General features: G+C 32.8%; 2 protein-coding genes across 2 annotated transcripts in view; one reads left to right on the top strand and one right to left on the bottom strand.

Annotated features, from left to right (window-relative positions):
* The window catches only part of LOC115880582 (ras-related protein Rap-1), a 501,592-nt gene that overhangs the window by 142,132 nt on the left and 335,797 nt on the right, over positions 1-23,663 (top strand). The window lies entirely within an intron of this gene.
* LOC115880580 (esterase B1-like) overlaps positions 14,400-23,663 on the bottom strand; it is a 33,421-nt gene continuing 24,157 nt past the window's right edge. Inside the window, exons 6-9 of the mRNA XM_030897841.1 lie at positions 22,764-22,914; positions 19,266-19,441; positions 15,400-15,550; positions 14,400-14,752 (exon numbers count right to left, since the gene is read on the bottom strand). Of these exons, the coding sequence (XP_030753701.1) occupies positions 14,445-14,752; positions 15,400-15,550; positions 19,266-19,441; positions 22,764-22,914 (786 nt within the window). The 3' untranslated portion in view covers positions 14,400-14,444. The remainder of the gene's footprint in view (positions 14,753-15,399; positions 15,551-19,265; positions 19,442-22,763; positions 22,915-23,663) is intronic.

The raw sequence follows: 23,663 nt of genomic DNA, 5'->3' as shown, positions 1-23,663 counted from the left end.
ATTTTCCATAGTAAAAAAGTTATAGCGATTTGTTAAAAATGCACATTTTTGAAAAACACCCCGTAACTCCGAAACGGTAACAGATATTGATGTGCGATTTTCACCATCATGTTTTTGATGAAAATTGAGTTCCAGACACCGATATTAGTTTTCGTCTATCTCCTATAGGAAAGGGTGTTTCCATTTAAAAGCGTCTAATTTGACCCACCCTGTACAGGGTGTTTCCTAATGACATGCTAATTTTTAAGGAGGTGATTCTTGGACCTATTCTAAGAAAAAAAAAGTTTATATAAATATATGTCCTAAATATCTTAACTTTTCAGATACAGGGTGGTAAAATTTTCTATTTTTTTTCAAAATACCTCTGATGTTATATTTGATATATTGTTCTTAATTTCCTTTCTCAGCCTATGCAGGAATGATTTCCAGACAACAGTCACCTCATCAGATTTTCAGCGATTTGACCCTGAAGTAAACTGACTTTAATTTTTTAAGCAAAAACTATGCGTCGGATGATCAAGAGGTAAAAAATGTTTAGAAATGAATGGAGATTATGAAAATAACAGGGGCGGCTTGTCCTATGAGGCAGATGAGGCAGTGCCTCACCAATACATTTGAAAAATTACACTTATTAATCAATACATCTTTAATCACAATTTTAAATTTTTTTCCCTATTTGCATCAATAATAATTGTATTCTTTAACCGTCATTCTACAATAAATTACGTCGATGGTATTCCTTTAAACCAGAGAAATAGAAGGGATAGAGAATGAGCGTCAACATGCGCAGAAGGTCTAATCAAGTTGGGCGCCATATTCCAGGTCTTCGTGTCATTTTGTTTATAGGTGGTAATCTATAAGTAATCAAATATCAATTTGCTGTTTTCAACCATACGGGGGGCAATTTAAATTTAGTGAAATTCTATCATTTATTATGGTTATTTAACATTAATATGATTTATTTAATTATCAGTTTCAAAACTGCGTACAATATTGGTATATAATACACTAAATATACGAATATTCTGACAAAAGATGCTACGGACAGATGACCTTTTCGTCGTTAAATACTCGAAGTGATATTAAATAAGTATTTACAATATTTCATGTTTACTTGTACTGAATTACGCGTTTCAATTTAAAATTTTTGCAAATTTGGTAAAAATTGTATATTCATAAAAAACATTTGGTTCATAATTATTTTTGATGATTACCTACCTTGTATTTTTAATATAAACCTAGAAAAAATATGTTTTTTTCTAGGACTTAATTGTTTTTTTTTAATTGTTTTTTTTTTATTCGTCCCTTCAAATTGTGTTACAAAAATTGTTACATAACATGTCCTCTAACAAATATTTTCATAATACATAAACATCATTGATTTTATTAAGGGTATTATTATTAGTATTTATCCTGGTTTTTGTCGACAATAAAAACTCAATCTTGTAATAGAACATCAATTTTATATTTCGTAAAATTATTTTGATACAAATTCAATTTGTCAAAATTCAAGTCATTAATATATTGATAAACAACCCAAATAATTCCTAAATATTTTATTATAAAAAAAAATTGTTACCGGTAAGTTTGTAAAACACATTATGGTTTGTCTTAATACTAGAAAAAAATCATTTATTTTTTTGCACAAAAGAAGCTTGTCGATCCTTATTTGTCCATAACAAAATTCTGTATATACAACATACATATACCTAATTTATTATTAAGAAAATTAGATTATATGATCTCAGAATTTTAAGAAAAATTTTTAAGATAAAATAGTTTCTTCTCAACTGTAATATTGTCAACTTTGGCCTGTATTTTTATCTATTTAAAAACATGGGATTGACAATCCCCTTACTAAAATACATACTGGAAGGTACTGATTAAGTTTCATTGCATCAATACCTTTGCTATAAATCCTGGCTCACAATTTAAAGCCATTGCAAAATGCTTTTGAACTTCATCATAGATTTTACAAGAATAAAAGTGTAATATTGAAACAAAGTAACATTGTAAGCTTCATGACTAATAATCTCATTTTTAACACTCTTTAAATATCATCTCGTTAACAATTATGAATATTATATGATTTTTCTCAGTGATTTGTGGCAGAGATACAAATTAATATATGCCCCATAACAGTTTTTAAATAAGAAACTTCTGCCTACAGATTTAATTTTCTTATTGGCATAATACCCTTTCTTTCTATATAAATCTTGCCATTTTTCCAGTCCAATGTTCCTTGTTTTTACAGTTGTAGGAATACTAAAAATGTTGACTATAGAACTCGATACTATGTTTGAAAAAGCCTTCATACCTGTAACTGTGCATAAATCTAATTAACTGAATTCTCCTCCTCTTGACACTCTGAACACAGCCGCTGCTAATGTTAGAAATATTTAGCACAAAACTACAACTACCTACAACAAACTTTACAATAAAAATGTTAAATTTTCGCTGTTCGATTAAAATACCCTATCTTATGTTTTCTTTTCCTCCAAATAATCTTCTTGTCAAGTAAGGACCAATCTTATTTGATATATTTCTGGTCACTTGAACTTGTGCTTTCATGGACACTATAAGAGTGCACTGTTTTACAGAACCACGAACATTGATTCCAAGTATCTTCTTCCTCCACACGTAATAAAAACATCCTCTTTAAATGGCCACATCATACACTTATTTTTGACCATTCCCAATTACAATCACGATTTTTACAAATCGCCTTTAGGAAAGTTAAAAATAAACAGTTTTGAATCATCTGTAAACACGATTATGTTGTATAAACTTACACATGAAAACTAATCATTATTCCCGGCGTATTAGCTTTCTAGAATGACTATGAATATACAACAGGCCTTTTTGAATTAGTGTTTAGAATAATTGAGATAATAATAAATTTTAACTAGATAACAACACAAACGAAAAAAAAAAAAAACAAACAGATGTCAATTAAAGAGGGGAAGTGACAGCGAGACCTGGAAGATGTCTGCCATCTTGCCGTCGACAAAAATTTGGATGCGCACTCGTCGAAGCTCATTCTCCCACTTCCATATTTCTGCTTTAAACGCGCTTCCTTTCCCATATGCGACAAACTCGACGATGTATATCCATCTCATTTGTTCTTTAAGAAGTATATGTGCAGAGGTTTGCCTCTCGCCTTTCCTTGTCTAGCGTATTGTGGGATATCGCACTGAAGGAGCGACAGCGTTCACTGGAATCTTAACTCTATAGAATGAAAAGAAAAAGCATAGGCAAAACCTTTAGTTGAAGAGAGATAAAATGTATGGAGTAGTAGCGCGTAAAAAGACCGTATTGAGGCGAGCCTCAAATGTATTACGTAATTGCATTATCTGAGAATTTGGCTTAGTTTGAATCAGAGTTTGAATTAATTCTGCCGGTTATTACACTGTTTTGTCTCCAATTGATTAATATCTACGTTTCTTAATGTGAATTGCATGTTTAATTACTCTTGTTACTGATTATTGTACATATTAAGTAAATACCTAAAAAGTGGGCAGTGACTTATTGTTGATTGATATGATGATTTAGAGGGACCATGCATCATCAGAGGACTTCCCCAGGTAAAGTTTTTCGAATCATTTCTAGATAAATTGTGTATAGTCAAAAAGTAAAGCGACCTGTTACAGATTTCGTTTTGTTTTATTTTTATAGGATGGGTAGAAAACAAAATTTTACCATACAGAATAAAATATAAGAGAAAATATCCTGAGGTCGCGTTGATAAAAATTTACTGTTGCAATAGCCCTATGTAATAGGTACCGTATGATCGAGAAAAAACGGCGTCAGCGTTGGCTATGAAATGAAGATCGCTGTCATTTTATATGTAAATTTATATGGGAAATGTCATCGATCGTCATTTCCCAGCCAACTGGACGCCGATTTTTTTCGATCATACGGTATAATACTGCGAATTATATTACAATATTACATAAGGCTATTTCCGCAACTGCTAAAAATTTAGAAATATTTTAAATACATAAATGTGCGCTTTTTAAGTCTGTAGATATTTAAAATACTAAAAATAATATACAGCGCGTATTGCATTTAAAAAAAAACTGAGATATAGCATTATAATATTGCAGTGTTGGCCGCGCCATAAAGAAATCCCTGTGAATGTGAATTTTTCTCGGATTTCTTCTTTTATCCTACATACTTCGCTATATTATACGTACTTAAGCAATAATATATTAATAAGTTAAATACACTCCAGGTTTTTACCACTTTTTAAAAGATGACATTTTTCAAATATGAATTATCATGGAAATCCCGCATATATAGTGCTTCAAATAAATCAATGTGTGATGTATGCTGAATTTTATGCTGAACCCAATTCTGTACAGAAAAATGACAATGCGATTGCAATTTTAAAGAAAATATTTTTTTAGGATATGTACTTTTTTTATATAGAACTTCCTCGTACTAATATTCGTACACCCTATTACATACTAATAAAAATTCTCTTCTAATGTGCCTCACCATCTTCCAGTGCTACGAGCCGCCCCTGGAAAATAATTTTTATTTTAAAAGAAGTCAGTGGTGTACTACTTTTTTCTCCAAAAATATTCAATTTTAAAAACAATTAAAATTCTTTGTACACCAAAAAAAGTACTTGGATGCATAGAAGACGTGTATCCCACCCAAGTTTCATAAAGATTACAGATATCTTTTTAGAGTTATTATAAAAAAAGTTTTTTTACTACCCTGTGTCTCAGAAATTAAGATGTCTAGGACATACATTCATATGAAGTTTTTCTTTTAGAATAAGTCTAAGAATCACCCACTTGCATATTAGCATGTCATTAAAGAACACCTTGTATATGATCAGTTTATATAAATATTTGAATGACAAACGGACTACCATCAGTTATTTTTGCTCCTACCTTAAGAAACGGCTGTTATTGGTTAAAAAAGACTTAAAAATGTCAAAAATTAATTTTTCAAATTTCGACCAACAACATCTTTTTTTTATCTATTTATTACTTACACATGTCACATTTGACAGATACCCAGGAGCAATAGGCAAAATTATGTTATGTCATTTTTAATCTATTCCAAAGCAAAAACTGATGCCAAAGTACAACTTTGACATAAATCAATTAATAAATATATTGTGATATTGAATAATGTATAACTCAAATATTACTGTAAAACTTTACTGTAATAATGGTCAGATAACTAATAATAAACTTTAATTAAATACACACCATAATAATACGTAGAAATTTTCAGCTCTATGAACATAAAATAGCTACCAATTGACTAGTGACCTAGAAAATTGATGACACGCATCGAAAGCTCTGAAATTAGCAGATCAAACGAGAAAATATATAACGCCAAGAGCGAGATTGCCAATGAGCCAGCTGACTTTGCCTTTATTCGTTTCTAGTAGATATACAGTGTGGTCCGAACTTCCGGAAACTTCGGCAGCATATTCTGCAGATAAAAATATGTAAAAAAGTTCGTATAAATATATGTCCTGAAATGCTTAGTTTTGGAGGTACACGGTTTAGAAGTTTCATTTTTATTTCGATATTTTCCAAATAATTTTTGAAGCAACGTCAATATTTGGATAAAAATTGTGTCTTCGAGTTTTTTGACATGAGAAATTTGGTTTTGATGTCAATATGACTCGTACTTGCAGAGGGCGCCACATACATATTTTTAACTGGTTCGAAGAGTAATCACTTTCCGTCCGTACCTGTATAAAACTACTGAGTAAAAAAATATACATTTACGATGATTTTTACGTAAAAAAGGTATCTTGGTAAAAATCGCTATGAGCAATGATGGTTCTCGAGATATTTGGAATCTAAATTATCAATACCTGTCAAGATTGACATAAATTAAACATGTTGACTAAATAGTTATTAGACTGAAATCATAAATTTGAAATGTTTTCATACCAAAAGTTCAACAAAAACTGTTTTCTTATCATTTCTTCGAAGAAAAATTTATGATTAATTTAAAAAAATAAAAAGTTCCCAAATTAATCATTTCACTCAAATAACTATTTACACAACATGTTTATTTTTTGTCGATAATGACATGTATTGACTATTTTAATTTTAAATATTTTGAGAACGATTTGCTCGTAGCAATTTTTACCAAGGGATGTTTTTTACGTAAAAAATCACAGAAATGTATATTTTTTCACTCAGTAGTTTTATACAGGTACGGACAAAAAGTTATTACTTGTCAAAACAGTTAAAAAACATGTAAGTGGCGCCCCCTACAAATAGGAGTCATATTGACATCAAAATCAAATTTCTCATGTCAAAAAACTCACTAACTGACACCAATTTCCATCCAAATATTCATGTTACTTCAGAAATTATTTGGACAAAATCGAAATAAAAATGAAACTTCTACACCCTGTGTCTCCGAAACTAAGCATTTTCGGACACACATTTATAAAAACTTTTTTTACCTATTTTTCTGCAGAATGTGCTGCCGAAGTTTCTGGAATACAGTTCAGAGTTCGGACCACCCTGTATATTAGTTCTTGAATAAAATCCGTAATAATTTTATAGGAAAAAGGAATTTAGAAGTTGGAAATGTAAGCTTTAATGAACTGCTTTCTCTTGGAACTACAGTCAAATTTTATTATTACCATTCTCGATATTTTATATTTGTAGTTGAAAAGTCTTCTTCACTTTTATTTTAACCAGTGGCGACGAGTGCATACATGTTTGGAGAACACAACCCAAAGCTTCATTCACAACTTCGAAATTAGTACCTAGTATCAATTACCGTAGAAGTTTGTTCCTCTAATTTCAATGTAAACATGTAAGTTTTATTGAGTACCTTTAAATTAGTGGTTTCACTTATACTTCATACTTAAAGTTTTATTCAGAACCTCGCAATTAGTGGTTTCAATTACACTTTATACTTTTTCATTCACAATGTCTAAAAACACACTAAAATTAATAAAATATCCTAGCAACAGCTTGCGATAGTCAATTGTAACCATAGAGAAAGCATAATATTTAGTTTATAAAACAATCAACTTTTGAGGTTTGATCACAATTTCTCTTGACAGATGATAATCAAATGCCAAAATTATATTTTTTGCAAATTTTGAAGTATAATTAGTGGAAAAGTCAAAAGTTTGATAACTTTTTCTACCAATTGAAAATGTCTACCATTAATTTTGACGTTCTGAATGCTTAGATTGAAATTAAAAGAACAAACTTCAACGCTAACTGAAACCACTAATTTATTCCACTAATTGCGAGGCTCTGAATGAAGCTTTTTACAGCAATAATCGAAAAATTAACGATAAAAACAGAATCACCCACATATTACCATGTTTTTCATTTGTTTAACCTTTCCAACTTACTCAGCCAGAACTTTATATTGACAATATCCCTTTGGCAACATAACATTATATCTAAGATCACAAATATGCGCAAACTTTAGCTATGATACGAATCTTCATTCCAAAACTTTCAGCAATTTAGTTGCAAACTTTAGGTTGTTAAGTTAACACCGATGTTATATTTTACATAAAAAAAAACATAAAGTTTTAAAGGTTAAACAGACCATAAAACGTATTTTCGCCTTAACGTTGATCTACTTTATTGACTGCTGTCATTTTCTTATAATCTGAATTGGGGTTTAAGCTTCATTCAGAACCTCGCAATTAGTGAAATAAATTAGTGGTTTCAATTACAATTTATACTTTTCAGTTTACGATCATTCACAATGTCTAAAAAACAATTAAAATTAATAGAATATTCTAGCAACAGCTTGCAGTAATCAGTTGTATCCATAGAGAAAAAGAGAAAGCCTAATGTTTAGCTTATAAAACAATAAACTTGTGGTTTCTAACAACATTTTCTCTTGACTGATGACAACCAAAGACCAAAATAACATTCTTCGCAAATTTTGAAGTATAAAGCTTTATTCAGAACTTCGCAATTAGTGGAATAGATTAGTGATTTCGATTAGTCTAGAAGTTTGTTGCTTTAATTTCAATGTAAGCATTCAGAACGTTCAAATTAGTGGTAGTCATTTTCAATTAGTAGAAAAAGTTAATAAACTTTAGTAAAGTATATAATTATACTTCAAAATTTGCGGGGAATGTCATTTTGAGCTGCCATTTGTCATTTGTGAACAGCCGATGTCATTTTGAACAGCCGATAAAACCATATATTTTTAGTTAAAAACGTTATCACTAGCCAACATGGCGGAATTTTAGTACATTATTTTATAAAATTGACATGGAGTCGGACACAACTCATCTACATTATAAACTCGCCAGCAAAATGAACGCATAATTTGATTTTTTTATTTTTTGAAAAAACTAAAACAAATTCAAAAGTAAAATTACTATATATTTGTTAGACAACTCGTTACCAAAATAATAAATTTCAAAGAAATTTTATTAACTAGCTAAACAAGAAGATACAGTGGTTCAAAGAATAATGTGCAAAACGCAGTACAAAAGCATTACAAAAAATAATCAGAAGGCCCGGTTTAATAACGGGTGTTGCCTCCCCTGGCACGGATTACGGTCTGGCAACGTCTGGATATGCTGAGAACCTCATTCCTTATTTCATCTTGCTCGATAGCGTCCCATACTTCCTCTAGTCTTAGCGATAACTCATTTAAATTGTTGGGTGGATTTGGTAGAGCTCGTAGAGGCCTATCCATTATGTGCCAGATAGGTTCGATGGGATTGAGGTCTGGGCTATGCGCTGGAAAATCCATCGTCTTTAATTGGACCTCCTCCAAGTAATTGCGGACAACTCTGGCAATATGTGGCCTGGCGTTATCGTGCATAAAGAGAAAATTGTGCCCTATAGAGGGAGCAAAAGTTACCACTTGAGGCTCCAAAATGTCCACAATGTACCTGTGAGCAGTGAGACGGCCTCTCTGAATGATCACCAGTTCTGTTCGAGCTTCCATATTAATGCCGCCCCATACCATAACCGACCCACCACCATAAGCATGTTTTGGTTGTATACAGCATTGCGCAAATCGTTCGCCCGGCCTTCTGTATACTGGAATACGACGATCGTTGCCATATAGGCAAAACCTAAACTCATCTGTGAACAATACGTTCGACCATTGATGGTTTTCCCAATTTACATGCTCTCTAGCAAAAGCCAGTCGGACTCTTCGGTGCTCTGGGGACAACGGTGGTCCAGTTGCAGCCATTCTGGGTCTCAGATTATCCTCCCTAAGACGTCTTCTTATCGTATCGCTGCTTATTTGTTGGTTATATCGCCTTATAAAATTCTGGCGTAGCAATGTAGCTGTCACAAACCTTTCTCGCAGAGCCTGAAGTCTCAAAAATCGATCCTGATGGGCATAGGTTATTCAACCACGGCCTTGGCCTGGTCTTCTCTGGTCATATCCAGTGTCCTGGAATCTTCTTATTGCTTCGAGATCGTTGATTGTCCAACATGAAATCTTTCCGCTATTTGTACCTAAGACAAGCCTTCTTCAAATAATGCAATAACTGCAGCACACTCTTCGGAGATTGCGATTTTGACGTACGTTAGGGTTCATTTTACTGATTTAAGTGTTTAACAGACAACAGCCGCGCACTCAAATAAAATGATCTTAAAATAAACGACTTCGAGCATTTCAGCGAATATACCTGTTTTGGGAATTTATAAAAACTATTGATAAATTCTTATCAGTCATGAAAAAAAGGATCGCTTCAGCAAGAAATAATAAACAGAAGTAATTTTAGGCCAATATAATTGATCTAAAATACAGACAATAAAACTTATAAGACTTAATATACGATTATGCGTTAATTTTGCTGGCGAGTTTATCATATTTGTGTCTAAAAGAGAAAAACTCGTGTTTCGAAAATGAATCAACAATAAATGGAAACCTTGTTTCCAAAATGTCTTGATTTAGCGCTATCCGTGTAGAAATTTCGAACTAGTCACTTCAAAACTTCTGCTCAAAACAATTAAAATATTTTTATTTACTTATTATAATATCTACAATTAAAACATAAAAACATGTATTCCATTGTGGAAAAAAGAGAAAAAAACGTTTGCTGGCAACATTTTCCTTCGGTTTCCTGTTGGATATGGGTAGTGGCTGTTATTACATTTATTCCTAAAACAAATGATCTCTGTAATGCGTATAATAAATAATTATAAAATCGCATAAGAAAAATATCTGTATTTGTACTCACCATAATATGTCCTTCCTTCTGCTTTGTTAATTATAGTACTATAAAAATTTGAAGAATACTTAAATCTAAAAACTGCAGAACAAAATCAAAACAATTAAAGTAAGGTTATGCTCTCATATTTGAAAGAATATTAAATAAATTATGAAAACTTTTGAGGCACAAAACAGGTAAAAAATCTTTGTAAATGTGAGCCACATCTGTTTCTTAAAAGATTCGAAGAAATTTGTGACACTAAGACTCTTTATTGTTTTAGCTCATGTAGCGAAACCATATTTTGGTAAAATATTTCGAAACAAAAAGCGATTTATTATATGTTACGAAACATATGTATCAAAAATGTGACGAAACTGTTTCGCAATGTTTCTCAACCGAGATTTTGTTTCGATTTTGTGTCGAAAATGCTACTTGGGAGAGGGTTTCTTCATAATATAGTTTCCATATTACCACCCTCTCCTCCAACGTTTCAGGGTATATCTTTCTCCACGTCGATTAGACTAATTAATATAATTTGAACTTTAAAACATAATAAGTCGACTATTCATTTTATCCATGCATAAATTTCTGCAACCCAAACGAGACGATCCCTGCCAAACTCCTGCTGTCGAACCTAAATTCAAGTCCGTTTAAGACGCATCTCGCTGTAAATCCGAGCCAGTACAATTTCAAACGGCAATCAATAACGGATTGCGAATAATAAATTCGGCACGGGGCATTTGTTACAAAACAGCAGCCGAATGACATTGTCGGATTACAGTATACGTGGCTGTAACTGATGCAACTGGGCTCTAAAAAACAACTCTATTATACATAGCTTCGCTGATAAATAGCGGAAATGCATCTGATAGCGGTTGTATTCGCTGGGGAGATACCTGGAAATGAATGACATAGAAAATGTTTGAAAGTAAATTCGTTCATTTATTTCTAAAGAGTCTTTACGTATTAGGTTGAATTGTGTGATGATTAACATATTTATAATGGTTTTTATGAAATGAATTAATTGTATTTGATGCTTTTATCCCCGTAGATGTGCGTCTTACGCTAAAAAGATATTAAAATTTTCTATATTGGTGTTATGGTAACTAGAATATAGTGTTATGAATAAAGATTGCTTGACTTTGTTTCACAATCTGCATATAATCTACTCACCTACACGAAGAACGGGCACCTTAAAATTTTGATATATTTTAAAGTTTTATATATTGTGTCCTGGTGGACCGATTTTGATGATCTTTTAAGCAATTTGTAGCCAAATTATTTGACTTTATAGTATCTATTCTTGAATTAAAAAAGTTCCCATTTGTCAATTCTACTAAGGAACAAAAAATGTTGTTATTTTTGTGGTAGTTTTGGAATACTCAGTGGAATAAGTTAAAAAAAACAAAGAAATTATGAAACATTTTATCTTCTAGGTCCATCTTTTCTAGAAATTTGTGTTTTAGTTCATCTCAATAGCTTTATTTTTTTAAAGATATTCGCTTTCGAAGAAGACACTAACATTTTTTCGTAATTTTTACATTAAGACGATGCTCTTGTTTTTGGTCCGTGTCAACAGACCTAGGAAGTATAGTAGTTAGGATTGACTTAATGTCACTGTTATTGAAAAATCAGCCTGTTGGGCAGTCACTCTAGCTCCGAAATACAGTGCAGTTACTTTCTCGAGACAAATTCATATGCTAGACGTCCAGAAACCCTCGTATGGGGACTTCGAATCGAGACGATCGACTTATTGTAAGTTTATCGCTAAGAAATCGCCGTTTGTCGGCTTTTCAAATTTATGTTGAATTGCGCCTGAGGAATGTACATGTAAGTGAACGGACTCTAAAAAGAAGATTAAACGAAGCAAACCAAGTCAAGGAGGCCTGCTTCGAGACTACAACTTACTAGATCTGGTGACTAGGACCAAAAACAAAGGCATGATTTTAATGTAAACATTACGAGAAAAGTATCTTCTTCAAAAGCGAACTTTGAGATAAACTAAAAATCAAACTATTGAAAATGGATGTATCTAAATGTTAAAACTATTTTTAAATTCCTTGCACACTCAATATATTCCACAGGGTGTTTCAAACTTTCACCAAAATATCTACATTTTACAATAGGAAATGTACGTTTACTGAAGGGATACAGTATGGGCGACCACGAAATTACTATTCTGTGCTATGCCGACGACGCCGTATTGATAGCCGAAAATGAGGACGATCTGCAGCGTTTATTACATCGATTTAACTGCACTGCCAAATCACTTAATATGAGAATATCGACCCAGAAAACTAAATGCATTACAAAAGTACCACTAAGATGCAAACTGGAAGTCGAGGGCAATGTTATCCAGCAAGAAATGAAGTTCAAGTATCTAGGCATAGAAATCTCAGGATATGGTGATGTAGAGGCGGAGGTGCGAGAACGGACAACGAAGGCAACCAGAATAGCAGGATGCCTGTATGACACAATATGGTGAAATAAAAACATTGAGGTGGAAACTAAAGCGAGAATCATGCATCAATCATAGACAAGGCAACAACGGTACGACCAATAATGACATATACTGCAGAAACTCGACCTGATACAGCGAAAACTAACTATTGAGACTACAACCGAAATGAGAGTACTACGCAGAACAGCTGGAAAGACGCTTTTGGACAGGGAGAGAAATGAAAGCATAAGAAGAGCATGCAAGGTGAAAAATGTAAATGAGTGGGTACTCAGCAGAAAGGAAGAATGGAACGAGCATATCAGCTGAATGGACAACAGAAGGATAGTGAGCGTTGTACGCGACAAATCACCGCTAGGTCGCAGAAGCTTAGGACGTCCACGAAAACGATGGAGCGACAACTTGTCAGTTTGACCGGTAGAGACGACGAAACCAAACAGGCGATTCGCCTATAGTATGAAGAAGGAAGAAGTAGAAGATCTACATTTTGTTTTCCCTCGTATAATTGACTGATGGGATCTTTCATTTTTAATTTAGAGAGAAGCACCAAGAAGTCAAATAATTTAGCTACACATTGCTTAAGAAAAGCATCAAAATCGGCCCACTAGATTATTATATTAAACTTTAAAATAAATCAAAATTTTAAGATGCCCGTTTTTCGTGCCGGTGCGCGGTGAGCGTACTTAATCTCAAAAAACATCAAGTGTCTAGGCGCTACTGGGTAACTGTTTAAAAAAAGTTTATGTTAAATATTTGTTTCAAAATTGTTTATTGAACTTTTACTGGCGTGCAACTTACTTACTTACTGCCATTATTATGGAAATCCCATTCAAACTTTAAACTGTCGAAATATTGGTCCCCTATTCGCTGACGAGTATTTGACACGCATCAGGAGATGATTACGCAAGACGTTTCGTTTCATGACCTTTTCTGTGACTGAAAAGCCCGATACGTGATCTTCCGCACTCCGGACATTCAAAAATCTCATTACTTTGTTGCCTCTTTATATTTTGGTTGTCGTCATATTAACTGAGTTTACAATTCTCCTCCATTGTTTTCTATTGTGCGCTGCTTCCTCCCACTGATGCTGCATACTTATCCCCTTTAAGTTTTCATGGAAAACATCCTTCTTGTATCTTTTGAGTTGTCCACCCGGTTTCCTCTTACCCTCTACAAGTTCGCCATAAAGAAGAGATTTCGGTAGACGGTTTTCTTGCATCCTGCATACGTGGTCAGCCCATCTTAAGCGAGATTTAGTAATCATGACTTTAGCGCTCTCGCAGCTTGCTTTTTCAAGGACTGATACGTTTGAGACATGGTGGTACCATTTGATTCTTAACAGTTGTCTAAGGTGTCTCTGTTACAACTTGTTTAATGCGCTCGTGTGCCGGCGGTACGGCGCGGCACCCAGGTTTCGCTTCCATATAACATGGTGGGGATTATTACTGCTCGATACACTGCAAGTTTTGTTTTTGTGCTCCAGTCATGATTGTAAAAAACCGTGTCTTTTAATTTCCAGAATGTTCTTGAGGCGCTGCTAATTCTCTGCTGAATTTCAGAGTCGATATTTGCCTTTTCCGAAATCAAACTGCCCAGGTAATTAAATTCCGATACATATTCCAATAGTTCTTCTCTGATTTTTATAGCGCTGTTATGGTTTTCCGGGGGAACGGAGTACAACTAACCAAACCAAGTCAATCAATGTAGATTTTTACTAATAATTGTTAAGATTCGCTAATATGATTAAAAATGTAGGGGATATTTAATTATAGAATTTACTTCAATTTATATTAACGTTCATTTTATTTTTTATTGACGATTTTTATTTTACAAATATTTTATTGTAGCTTGCGACTGACTGTACAATTCTCTCCATAACTCCAGCCTCTTATTCTCGGGATTTACCGACAAACTTAGCTCTGATCCAATATTCAAAACATTCAATTGGCGCGCCTTTGTCGGTTTCCATGTAATACCGAATTCGGTTTCGTCAGGAGTGGGGTCGCCATACTTGGCAAAGTTGGTCCATAATTTCAGAACATTCCTCAAACTGATGTCTTCAGTGCTGTCTGCTTCGATAGGTGGAGTTACGAATGTTTTGAACAGATAGCCAATGTCATCAGCATGGGCACATCCTGTAAGGTTAAAATAGAATAATAATAGTGTTAAGAAAAAATAAAGAAAAATAAAATATATATTGGAGAGACAAATGCCATCTCAACCAAGTTCTGCCATTTATAGTGTGAGACGGATTTTACTTTTATTTTATAGACTTTGACTTCATACCAATTCAAGTATTCCATTATAATCTATTTTAGACAAAATATTTTCAGATAATAGTTGTAGATAATTATTACATCCTTATTGAGATTATGTTCTCCGTTTTTTATTCTAAAGCCTGTCATTTTTGACATATGTGAATATCGGGCTTTAGAAAAAAACTCGTCAACAACATCACGTGGAAGGATGTGATTATCGACAACTTTTATTCAAAAACTTTTTATCTAAAATAGATTATAATGGAATTAGAGAGCATTTTTAAAACAGCCAAAATTTGTTTTTTTAAATATCTAGTAAGTATTAAACTTTTTCAAAAATCCGAAAGGCGCATATATTTGACCTCACAAAATTGCAATTCTTTCTCAATTTGACTGATTCTGTAGCTCCAGTTGTTTCCAAGATACTGATAGAGAACATAGTAGAAAATCACCCTCTATAATATATATATTTATGGAGATAAACAAATTTAACGGGACATTCTTAATCTAACCATCAATATTACCTGGAATATCATTAATGTCTAGCAAAGTCTTAAACATATTTAACTTAGTATCCAGAGACATCTTGTATAAGTAGATTGGTAACATAGATGTCTGAGAATGATTCTTTACAGCTCCTACAATGCCGACTACAAACCAGGCGTCTCCTAAAATCTGCAAGTAATAAATACACTAGTAAGAACGTGTTTTGGAATATGAAACTATTGTATACTCATAATGTTTAAATTCAATTTTAGAATTTAATATCGTCTTCTAAATATAATAAAAACTCTACTTGTTTACTTTCAGAGACACGGGACATTCAAAGAAATGAATGAAAACCATCAGACAAATAATTTAAATAGACAAACCTTAACTGTATAACACGTAGGGGAGAGTGGGGCAAGTGCGGCACCTTAACGTTCAATGATGTACAATTTTTTTATTTTAAGAAATAGAAAAACGTTTATTACATAAATACTAACTTTAACTGTATAAGTAGTAATCTACCTTAAAAAAATATACAAAAAATTGAATATTTGGTTAAATTTCAGATTTACAAAAAAAATGTCAAATGACTCACTTGCCCCAAGGTATGGGGTAAGTGAGTCACCCACAGACTTAGCTAAGTTTTTGGACATGATTGACAAATTGACACTTTCCGGATTGGAGTTCTTTTGAAGAATGACCTCAACAGACGCTCTTCTTGAATTAATGCATTCTTCTTGAGGAATATTATCGGCCGCGTCGCTTTCTTGATTGGATTTTCTTTTGAAGAATATTTTCAGCCGCTTCAAAGTCGCTCTATTCTATTTCCATTATTCGCAATTTTATGTCCATTTGTGCAGTGAACACGGGTTTAAATCTGCCTAAGTTTCTAACTTTATTGAGCCCTTGACGAGTTAATCGTGACTGTATGGTTGTTCTCGGAATATTGAAGACAGCACTTGCTCTTTTTAATGTGATTTGCTAATTATGAACAGCTTCTAAAGCACGGTGCAGAGCATCCTCTGAATATGACCCTCTTTGTGTCTTACGCACGTAGTTCCGAACCATCTTCAACCTGCGAAAAAGAACGAATTATTTATTTATAATTTAAACTATTGTGGGACAAGTGAGTCATGAAAAAGACTCACTTGCCCCAAGGTGACATTAACAATTCGAATATTTCTTTCAAAAGAAAAAGGTATATTTGGCAAAGTTGTACATATCAGGCGTTATTGCAGAGATAGTGGGTTATATTATGAGCATAAAGAAATGTTTAAATATCGCCCTTAATTTATGAAAAAAATCTAGGTAATTCGCCTTAAATATTACATCACATGATGTGGAATACGAAAAATATTTATATTTACCTTAATTTTAGCAATTTTCAGCTAGATTTTCAATAACACTATGCACTTGTTGATAGATACGTAAACTTTACTGATTGTTGTCGGCAATGATGCCAAATGTATGAATTATTTAGAAAGACGCACTTGCCCCCTGTGCCGCACTTACCCCACTCTCCCCTATATAGGTACCCAAAATATACAGTGTTTTCCCGAATGGTCTTTACAAGAAGAAACACTTTTTTATTTTTGACATTTTGAGGAAAATGCATTTTTCATAAAAAATTTTGCTTGTTCCGGGGAACATAACAGGGTAGGTCAAATTGGGCTCTTTTTTCTAAAAGAAATAAACAAAACTAACCAGCTAATGGTGGTGTCCGGAGATCAATTTTTTACGTAGAATTTAATGATTACACTTGAGGGTTGGAACCTTTGGTGTTACACAGCAAAATAAAAACACTAAATCACTACAATACACCAAAACACTTTTACTTTTACACTGCACGCGCGTTTCGCTAACCATGTTAGCATAATCAGCAGATGATTATAAACTAAAGTACAATCTACAAGTTGAGCGTTTATATACTCGCTCAGTGGGCACCGAGTGGGCGTGGCAAAATCTAGCCAACCGAGTCAGAGCTCACTGAGTGTAAAAGTTAGATTTCCGCCACTAGAGTAGTAGGAACAAAGAACTTGAAGGAATTAGTATGAACAGAGACAACGGTCTAATTCCTTCAAGTTCTTTGTTCCTACTACTCTACTGGCGGAAATCTAACTTTTACCCTCAGTGGGCTCTGACTCGGTTGGCTAGATTTTGCCACGCCCACTCGGTGCCCACTGAGCGAGTATATAAACGCTCAACTTGTAGATTGTACTTTAGTTTATAATCATCTGCTGATGATGCTAACATGGTTAGCGAAACGCGCGTCCAGTGTAAAAGTAAAAGTGTTTTGGTGTATTGTGGTGATTTAGTGTTTTTATTTTGCTAGAATTTAATGGTTTAAGTATAAGGTTTTTATTAATATAATTTAAGGGGGGGGGGAGTTATCAACAGAAAAAATTGTTTTTTATATTGGACACACTGTATATTTTTAATTAATTGAAAACAATCTAAAATTACCTTACAAAAAATGACACTGTGAATAGAATTACATATTATATATGTCAAATTTTGACATTTTTGCATATGGCTTATTTGAAATTGTAACATGCTGTTCATAACGACAATTTGGATTGAAATACCAAGTGTGTACGAAATTATTCGAAAAAAATGCTTTTTTCAAATATGCTAATGAGCCACCCTTGTTCCATTTGAAAAAAATTGGCGCCGGGAGGCACGTATAGCCGCCCATACTAAAATATGTTAATAAAAAGTTGTAGGCAGTTCTTTTAGTTTCAATTATCTCAAAAACTGCGACTTTGACTGATTTTGATGTTATTACAAATTTTGTTGCAAATATTATTCCTAATCTTAAATTGAAAACCGCGTTTAATTTTTTGAGTTACGATTTTTAAAAATTTTGACCCCCTCCAACCCCCACCACCACCAAAAACTAATGGCCAGATTCGGTACCACAGTATTTTGTGCCAAATTTGGATAAAATCGGTTAAGCGGTTTTATAGTTATCGTATCGTGTTACAGACAGATGGACAGACAGACATACACCATGAAAATGTTTTGTATTTAGGTCATTTATGACCCAAATAACCCTTTTTGAGTGAAATTAAAAAAACTTTTTTTGCCGATCTTAATAGCCTACCATACCTGTTGGTGTGATCGGCTAAAAAAATGAGATATGATTAATATAATAGATTTGGGTATCTTTTAACCCGCCAGGACAAAGAGACGAAAAACATTATATAAAATCTATTCTTCCAAGACTCCTTGATTAAAAATTAGTGTGCCACAAACACAGACAGCCATGGCACTCTAGATTGAAATTTAAAATACGATTTTTTTCTAAGCAAACATGTTAATAGTCAAAGTGTCATTTTCTATGGAATAAAGCAAAAAATACCGAGAATGCCATTTAAAAATCAAAAGTTGTAGTCATTTCCGGTGAAACAGGAAGTGACCGAAAACAATTGAACACGCCAATCAATCCTAATTTATGTCATATACTAATATACGAAATCTCGTTTTTTATCTAAAAAAATAAAAAAGTTATAGGGGTGAACTACTTTTGAGACGCACCCGGCATATGCAATGCCTAAATTCTCATTTCTAAGTCTTTAAAGATGTATTTATTTATTTATTTAAAACTATTTTTCTGTTTATATCAGGATCCTCAAAAATTCACGTTGTCAAATTTTGAAAAAATAATTATATTAAATCTGCAAATAAACCAAACTGTCAAGAAACAAGCGGTTACATTTGCCTTGAATATATTGGCTAAAAGTAATTAAATTTTTTATACCTGTGTATTTAGTATATTCGATGTAGTAGGTAATATAATACACGTATTATATTAAATAAACAGAATATGGAAATTGATTAATAAAAATAAACTTTACATTTATTGCCTACCAAATTTATATTATATTGAATCAAAACTTACTGATATCACAGCCTCTTCTTCTGTAGTTCCAGAAAAGTACAAATTTTTCAACTTATCCACGTAATTTCGACGAAGAACTATGTTGTTTTTGAAATTCACATTGTGCGGTATAAAATGTTCCGGCTTTTCAGCCTTAAACGATCCCTTGGCAACTTTATTAAATTGAGATACGAGACCTAAAAATAGTTTAACGTGTTGAATTAATAAAGTCAAGTAAATCAACAGTTTTATCATTAAGGAAATCCAAATATGCATATAGTACATATTATATTTGATATCCAATTAAACTTTTAATTACGTAATCAAGGTGCGATTTTTAAATTCACTGTTGCCAACCGTTGCAACATATTCGTCGCCGACTGACTAACTGGAATTTAAATCTCCCGCTGTAGATTCAGGTGGCAGCTCTGCTGTAAAAAATGTCAAGTTGCCACATTTATTTATTTATTTCCTGACATTGTCATTAGTTTTGATACTTTAGTTTTTTATTATGAGTTTTTAGTTTAAATAAATAGAGTTCTGATACTGTAAGCTTAAAAATATTTACTAGCAGACCTTGCAGTCGAACATTCTTCTTTTTAGAACCTCTTTTTGCGAAGTGTACCGGGTGTCCCACTAAGAATAGCTCTCGGCTGTATCTCGGAAAGTATTAGCCATAGGGCTTACGGAAAAAAATATTTATAACTAAAGGGGCTATCAGAAATTGCTGGAAATTATTTTTAAGTTTGTAAAATGGCCGCTAGGTGGCGCAACTGCTATGGAAAATAAGAAAATAGATGTTTTAAATAACTTTACCTAGATAATGGGTACTATAAATAATAGCTTCATAATCTTCAGTAAATTTTGGATTTTTTTTTGTTAGATCTATTTTCTCCTATCTGCTAAAATAAAGTGGTGGGGGAAGGTTAGATCTATCTTTATTTAGATGTTAATAACTCCGGACTGGATGATCAGAATCCAATAAACGAGGGCTCGTTTAAAAGAGCGTTTCTTACTCTATATTACACCATAAAAATAATAATAATAAGTTTTGAACGTAGACGCTGGGGGCGCTTTCAATTTAACAAACATAGCGTTTTTTTCAAAAAATTAAATACGATAGTATGTGTTATTTTAGCTGATAGTAAAGTAGTAAGAGCTTAAAAAGTCAGCGAAAACCGCATCTTGATGTCTTCTTTCAAACCGAAGATAGTTAGCAAAATTATAATAAATACCAAAAATAAGCCCTTATCACCTTATTTTTACAATACAGTATCAGTAGCCCTCTTGATTAGGCCCGTTCTAACAAAAAAATAAGATAGAAACAGTTAGTTTATTTTAAAATCGACGAAATACCAGATGTATTAATATCTAATAATTAAGATATTAATAATAGTGAACAAGAAACGATGATTCAGTGAAGTTATGGTAGGCTTTGGAAAAAAGTTACTTTTCGCCTAATAGTATAAACAATCAAAAGTAACTTTTTCCACAGCCTACCATGACTTCACTGAATTATCGTTTCTTGTTCACTATTATTAATATGTTAATTATTAAATATTAATACATCTGATATTATGATAGTCTGGTATATCGTCGATTTTAAAATAAACTAACTGTTTCTATCTTATTTTTAGGTTAGAATGGGCATAATTAAGAGGGCTACTGATACCGTTTTGTAAAAATAAGGTAATTAAGGGCTTATTTTTTGGTATTTATTATAATTTTGCTAATATCTTCGGTTTGAAAGAAGATATCAAGATGCGCGGTTTTCGCTGACTTTTTAAGCTTTTACTACTCTTTACTATCAGCTAAAATTACATATACTAATGCATTTAATATTTTTGAAAAAACGCACAATGTTTGTTAAATTGTAAGACAACGCCCCCTAGCGTCTACGTTCAAAAGGTTATTATTATTGTTTATACGGTACAATATAGAGTAAGAAACGCTCTTTTAAACGAGCCCTCGCTTGTTGGATTCCGATCATCCAGTCCAGAGTTATTAATATTCAAATAAAAACAGATCTAACCTTCCCCCACCACTTTATTTTGGTAGATAGGGGAAAATGGCTCTAACAAAAAATATTCAAAATTTACTGAAGATTATGAGGCTGTTACTTATAGTATACCTTATCTAGGCAAAATTGTGTAAAAACTCAATTTTCTTATTTTTTGTTGCAGTTGCGCCTCCTAGCGGTCATTCTACAAACTTGATAATAATTTCCAGCAATTTCCCATAGCCTCTTTAGTTACAAATATTTTTTTCCGCAGCCGCTACGGCTAATACTTTCCGAGATACAGCCGAGAGCTATTCTTAGTGGGACACCCTGTACAATACAAGATATCTTAATAGCCGTACAAAAACTTATCACAACTCTATTAGAATATTTTGAACGGGAAGGCGGTAGAAAAATTAAGGAGGTGAGTTTTGTTGATGTAAATAATAACTGTTTACATATTTATAATTAATTTATTTTTGTTTCCTAAAATATTTTGATTTAAAGAAAATATGTAAAAGTGGGCAACGCTGTGCCGGCGAAGCTTAATCACGTTACTAAAAGTTTATTTGATATGAACATATACAGGGTGTCCCACTTAAGATGTCGTAAATAATAATAAACCAGTTGTTTATATCCAGTGGCGTCGTAAGTACTTAAAAAAAATAATAATAAAAATAAAAATGTCCTATACTAATGACACACCCTGTATCAATATTTATCAAAATTAGAACTTAAGTATCTTAGGTAAGGAGGATTCAATATAATTTATCAGATTTGAAATAAATACTGTCCTAAGGGTAGTTTACTCTTGACTCGAAAAATATCAAACCCCATTAAAACGTACGTCTATGAAGTATCGCATTTCTTACCCTGGGCAAAATGTACGTCTTATAGCCATACAGCCTCCTGCCGAAAATGAAAAAGATCGCTCAACAAACAACCAAGATATTGGCTTGTATCCATCTTAAGTGGGACACCCTGTATGTGTATTTAGATTAAATTTTTTATTGGGTATTTTAAAAAAGTTTAATTATTGTTTTTCTTTTCTAGGTAAGTGTTCAGCTCTAGTATTTATTAGTTTGGGAGAGTGTTGGTAAGTAAATACCTCGGTAAATACCGAGGGAGGTCTCATTTGGGTAAAAAATGTACATGTACTGCCAAAATATCATCTTAATGCCAAGCGACTGCCAATGACTGCGAAGAAGACTGCCTATGACTGCCACGTAATTATTATAAGCGACTGCCAATGACTGCCAGCTACTGCCAAGAAAATGTACATGTAATTCCAGTAGTGAGACACCCCTCGGTAAATACACATCTACAGACAATATAAATTCGAAATTCATTTATTATTACTATATAATTATAAAAAACATATCTAAATAAGCAGTGCCACTGTTATTTTTTATGAAATACATTTAATTGAAACAAATGTTTGAAGAATAAAGAACTAGAGTTAAGAATAAAGAGTTAAAATGGCATAGATAACTAAACCTTTCTCTAATATACATACATACCTTCTCTACTATTATATCCGAAAATAATAGGGACCTTGTTGTAATCCCCTGAGGTAATAATATCTATAGGTCTTCTTGACATAAAGGCACCTCTGTTTGAGCTATCCTCGATTGCCAAACCGAATGGCCATATTGAACCTGGCTCTGCGTTCTGTAATTATTTACCTGTTTCAGTTACATTGCTGATGATTAAATACTACTATTAATATGTCTCTCAAGCAATAAAATCAATATACAGGGTGGTTCGAACTGTATTCTGGAAATTTCGGCAACATATTCTGCAGATAAAAATAAGTAAAAAAGTTGGTATAAATGTATGTCCTAAAATGTTTAGTTTCGGAGATACTGGGTGTAGAAGTTTTATTATTATTTCGATTTTTTTGAAATAATTTTTGAACTAATGTCGACACTTGCATGAAAATTGATATCTGGGTTTTTTTAACATCAGAAATCTTATTTCGATGTCAATGTGACTCCTACTTGTAGGGGGTGGTGCCTCCTACAAGTGCATACATGTTTTTTTTTACTATTTTGAAGAGTAATAACTTTTCATCCTTCCCTGTATTATACTACTGAGTGGAAAAAATATACATTTACGTCTTATTTTACGTAAAAAATGTCTCTTGATAAGAATCGCTGCGACCAACCGTTCCCAAGATATTTGGATTCCTAATACTCAATACATGGCCATCAATTACAAAAACTAAACATGTTCACTAGCTAGATATTTGAGTAAATTGATAATTTTCGAAACGTTCTGATACCAAAGGTTCAAGAAAATCTGTTTTAATACCCCACTGTCAATTTTCTCGAAATTTCGTAATATTTGAAAAATCGTATTTCCGTTAAAACGAGTTAATGCTGAATGTTCTGCCGAAACCATGTTGTCATAAAGTTTCC

Source organism: Sitophilus oryzae, unplaced genomic scaffold (assembly GCF_002938485.1).
Source record: "Sitophilus oryzae breed Bouriz unplaced genomic scaffold, Soryzae_2.0 scaffold_1639_pilon_pilon, whole genome shotgun sequence".
Lineage (NCBI taxonomy): Eukaryota > Metazoa > Arthropoda > Insecta > Coleoptera > Curculionidae > Sitophilus > Sitophilus oryzae.
This window is presented reverse-complemented; position numbering and strand designations above follow the sequence as displayed.